The sequence below is a fragment of the Triticum aestivum genome, chromosome 4A, assembly GCF_018294505.1.
Source record: "Triticum aestivum cultivar Chinese Spring chromosome 4A, IWGSC CS RefSeq v2.1, whole genome shotgun sequence".
NCBI lineage: Eukaryota > Viridiplantae > Streptophyta > Magnoliopsida > Poales > Poaceae > Triticum > Triticum aestivum.
In genome coordinates, this window is record NC_057803.1 from 71,098,103 (window position 1) to 71,102,511 (window position 4,409).

The 4,409-nt window shown below is 42.9% G+C and overlaps 1 protein-coding gene across 1 annotated transcript; it reads left to right on the forward strand.

The window, feature by feature from the left end:
- Window positions 1–222: 222 nt before the first annotated feature.
- On the forward strand, window positions 223–3,478 carry LOC123085210 (uncharacterized). The gene is made up of 5 exons (XM_044506826.1): window positions 223–549; window positions 647–729; window positions 1,865–1,920; window positions 2,010–2,105; window positions 3,192–3,478. The coding sequence occupies exons 1-4, from the start codon at window positions 378–380 to the stop codon at window positions 2,086–2,088; spliced, it is 390 nt and encodes a 129-aa protein (XP_044362761.1). The 5' UTR covers window positions 223–377; the 3' UTR covers window positions 2,089–2,105; window positions 3,192–3,478.
- The last annotated feature ends 931 nt before the right edge of the window (window positions 3,479–4,409 follow it).

Genomic DNA, 4,409 nt, shown 5'->3' on the forward strand with positions numbered 1-4,409 from the left:
GCGAACGTCCGCCAATCTGCCGCAACGAGCGGCAGACAGGAGGTCTTCGCGAGTGCAGCCCGTTATTTTAGGACTATCTGGGCTTTTGTTAAATCCCGGCCGGTTGCCAAAAGGGCTCTCGGGCCAATTAATGGAACCATCGCAAGGCCCAGAAAGCGACGGCATCGAATCGCTTGCCGACGAAGCAAATCGCCGAGGCGAAGGAAGGAAGGAAGGAGACCGACGCGACTGTTATCCACCTGTCCATCCGCCTCGTAGCGACCAGAGACACGCACTCATTTCTCAGGACTACACAGATCGGAGAAACCGAGCCCCCCCTGCCCAGCCGCGCGAGCAACTTCCTCCACTTCGATCGATCCAGCAAGAGAGGGGTTCCGATGGGGCTGCAGTGGATGCTCCTGACGTGCGTGGTGGGGGCGGAGGCGGCGGTGGCCGCGCTGCTCACGCTCCCGGCGCCGCGGGCCGTGCGGGCACAGATCGTCGGGCTCACCTCGATGCTTCTGCAGCCCTTCGCCGCGGTGCTTCCCTTCGCCGCCTTCCAGCTCCTCGGTGCGTGCGTGCGGGGCCTCGGCCTTGCAGTGAAAAAGCTTCTCCTCGGTTCAAGCTCTGACGATAGATTTGCGTTTTTTTTCCCTCTCGTGTGTAGATATCTACTGGAAGAACGAGCACAGGCTGATTTGCACGGGAGAGATGTGCACCTCCGAGGAGCGTGTCCGCTTCGAGAAATCCGTGAGTGAATTGAGACCTTATGTGCTCGAATTTGTCGGCGTATTTCTAGGGTTTTCTGCCGTTTGGTTCAGTACAGTTCATATGGGGGGAAATCGGTAACTGTTGCTGTAGAGTAGTAGAGTACACGTCTTCGGTTTGGAAGGGGACTAAAAGCACCAGTTGCCATCTGCCTTGACTTATAGCTGGATTGGTGAATTGTAGCTAACCACATGCTGTGGTTTGAAAGCCCGATCGTAGCTGTTTCCATGGAGGTTTAGTGGTGGTCTGGTCTTCAATTTGATATGATGTATCACCACCACTTCATTTTGACATTTTTTTTCCTATTTTAAAGGCTTTATATAATATAACATGGAAGTTCTGTTGTTACTAAAATGGCCTGAACTTAGAGGTCATTACTATAGAAATTTGCAATTGAAAAGAGAAAATGGATGTGTTCTGATCTTATAATCTAAACACATCACCTATTTCCATTCTAGTTTGAAGTAACTATGTGTGGGTGAAGATAAGAAGGTGACGGTCTGACCTGGTAAATTAGTGGAAGCTTCAGCGACTATTTGTCAATGTGGGTTTCAGTTCTACATATTGTTCCTACCATCTTTGTACATAAATCGAAGATATCCATTTGCAGCTGGATTGTGCAAAATCAGCAGAGCTGAGCATGCTCTTATAATTTTTATCTGCTCACTCTGAAACTGGCAATCCTTCTGCTATTCTGTTATATTGAGGTTGGAAGAATTTCAATCTCTTATGTCAAGAAAAATTATAGACACCCTTCTTAATTTGCCGGTTGGTTAGATACTAATCGCACGTACTAACTCAACACATAGCTGACTTACAACTTGCATCCTACCTTCTTATTATAATATTATCTGAAATCCTTCATCTGTGGAGCATGTGTATAATCAATTTGTCCACATAGTTTATTATTTTCATTTTGTGGCATAGATTTGCCATCATATTCAAGAATTAAAAGTGTCAATTATTTTTCTTTATAGGTATCTTTTTCCTCCTTGATAGAAGTGTATAATTAAGCTGACCCATCAGCCAACTGTACAGCTTTCAGCCGTTTACACAAAGGAAATTGTGCTCTATCGTTGCTTTATTTCTCCCCTTTTGACTTTTGTTTCTTGTGCAGATTTTCAAGTCCCAGAGGAATGTCATCCTTTGTGTTTCAGTATTTATCCTTTATTGGTAAGTAAACTTCTCTGCAGGGTCTGATTAAATAATGTCTATGAAGATTTTGTATTTAATCCTTTATTTGATGTTTTACTTTGGGATAGGTCCATCTATCGCATTTGCAAGTTCAACAAGGACATTAAGGCACTGGAGGAGGTTGAGAAGCGCATCAAGGACGAGTAGAATCATCCTAGTTTGTGGTGAGTTATTGAACACGACTCAATGCATTATCAGTTGAATTAGACAATGCGTTTACAAGTACATGTGGTTGATTAGCTCAATGCTAATTCAATAATGGTCTTTTAAGAGAAGATTTACTTGTGCACTTGAATCATAAGATTTTTCTTCTTAGTGTGCGTTGATGTGCTTAAAGGAGTAGACATTGCTAAATAATGCTGGGCCGTGCTACACTGGAACTTAAATAATGTTCGGCAAATTCCTGCATTGTAACTCACTAACTCTGTGAAGTAAGGTAACTTGGACACTTTTGATTCAACCATATTAGGGTTGTTACTTGATGAACTGTGCCCTGGTCTGATTGATTTTGCTAAGATATTACAAACATCTGGACATGACTTGACTAATGATGCCTGCCTAAATATGCCGATACGCAATCCACTGTGTGCTTAGAATTTTTTCAGTGTTTTTTTCCTCTAATGTTTGCTTTATTGATACTCCCTCCGCCCCATAATGTAAGACGTTTTTTGACACTAGTGTAGTTTAAAAAAACATCTTACATTATGGGACGGAGGGAGTACTAGTTAGTGCTCAAGGATTGATTATAGTAAAGCTTGAACATGCCATTCATGATCGGACATGTCAACATATGATATATATGCCTTCTCCTATTGGTGATGGAATTTCTGAACTGTGCTTTTTTAACAGCGAGCTGATGAATTCCAATATGCCCATGGCAAAAAATGGTCCGTTAGTTTGTTAGCTAGATATATTGATTACAATGCCAGAAGCTTCCCTAACCTGCGCTAGTTTCATGGTAGCAGAATTTGCGGCCAGGTATTTAAATGGTGTTCTAATTATTCAGGAACAGACAAACAGCTACCTGACTTCTAGACTAGATGTAGATGTCGATATTGTATATTATACTTCGATAGAGAACCAAATGCTGATGTGAACAGATTCGTAATAGTGTGCTTATTTACACATGAAAATTGGTGTTTAATTACTCATTACTCATTTGTTCTACTTTCATCGCATTTCCGTGCTTGTAATTTTCTAATCAGAGAGAAAATTGAGATTCATCTTTAACTAGTCCTTAATTGACGCAGATGGATTTTGTGGTATTCTCGGCCTTCAGCAGATGTATCCAGACTTTAGGATATCCAATGTATATTTGGTTCTCCTTTGAGCAAGTAGAATGTAACCTGTTTCCACGCTTCGCATCCTCCTTTCTTGGACCGGCTGTTCTATATGTAACTTGTGGCAGTGGCTTCTACGAAGACATCTAAACGTTTCCATATTAGTCATCCTTGAAGTTTGAACATCTACTAGAATGTTTTCTGGACGGACCTTTCGGTGGTCTTCTGTGTTGAAATAGTCTGGTATTTCTGTAGAATTTCACTCCTTGCTTGATGTCGAAGTTCCCAGCAGTTGAGATAGAGACCCGGTCATAAACCAAGACGGACGTTTTTCAAAAAAAAAAAAGAATATCTAGATGGTCGATGATGTTATGTACGTTTGTGGTGTTGGAATGGCAAACTTACAGAACATCTCCGGCTGTAATTTGATGGCGTCCGACTTGGTGAACGCACATAGGAACTGTTCTTTTGGAAACAATATGAACTGCCTTGACCTTTGCTGTCTGTTGCTGTCTCGCTGATGTAGGGGCGTACCACCTCAACATAAGCTCGAGTGACTTTGTAAAACCTGTAGCAAGTCGGCTGTCCATTTCATCGCACAGCTACCTTTTTCCACACGGTATCCGTCTAAACGTCCGCCCTGTTCCGATCTATTTAAAAATCAAACGCGTAGTGTCCGTTGACAGTCAAAAAGACGCTGATTTCATAGTTTTTACATGTCCGACAACAAAAATATCTTAGTCCAACAGTCTGAGCAAAATGAAAAAAAGAGAGATTGTTTGCCCTGCTAGACCGGCTATCCGAGCGTCCTTGCTCACTCTGTCATCGGCTCCTCCTCGGCATTCGCTTCCTTCTCGCCTTCTCGTCCGTCTCCTTCTCCGTTGTCTCCAGCTGCTCCTTCAAGCGCTTCAACATTCTGTCTCCTTCTCCGTTGTCTCCAGCTGCTCCTTCAAGCGCTTCAACATTCTAAGACGAATGGCTTGCACGATCATTCTTGTATCGTCGTCCAACTCCTCTAACTTCAAGGTCAACATCTTTGAATCCTTTGAAGTGGCCGTGATCTCAACCTAATCTTTGAGCCTGGTCCTCTTCTCTTTAAGTTTGAGCTTCTTCTAGGTCGCCGCCATCAACATGTTAAAACTCTTACTTTTTTCTCTCCTTTTGCTCCGTGCCATGGATCGGATTGAT

Coding starts and splice junctions, on each gene's coding strand:
- LOC123085210 (XM_044506826.1), top strand. CDS start 378: ATGGGGCTGCAGTGGATGCTCCTGACGTGCGTGGTGGGGGCGGAGGCG. Junction 550..646: donor CGCCGCCTTCCAGCTCCTCG/GTGCGTGCGTGC, acceptor TCTCGTGTGTAG/ATATCTACTGGAAGAACGAG. Junction 730..1,864: donor GTGTCCGCTTCGAGAAATCC/GTGAGTGAATTG, acceptor TTTCTTGTGCAG/ATTTTCAAGTCCCAGAGGAA.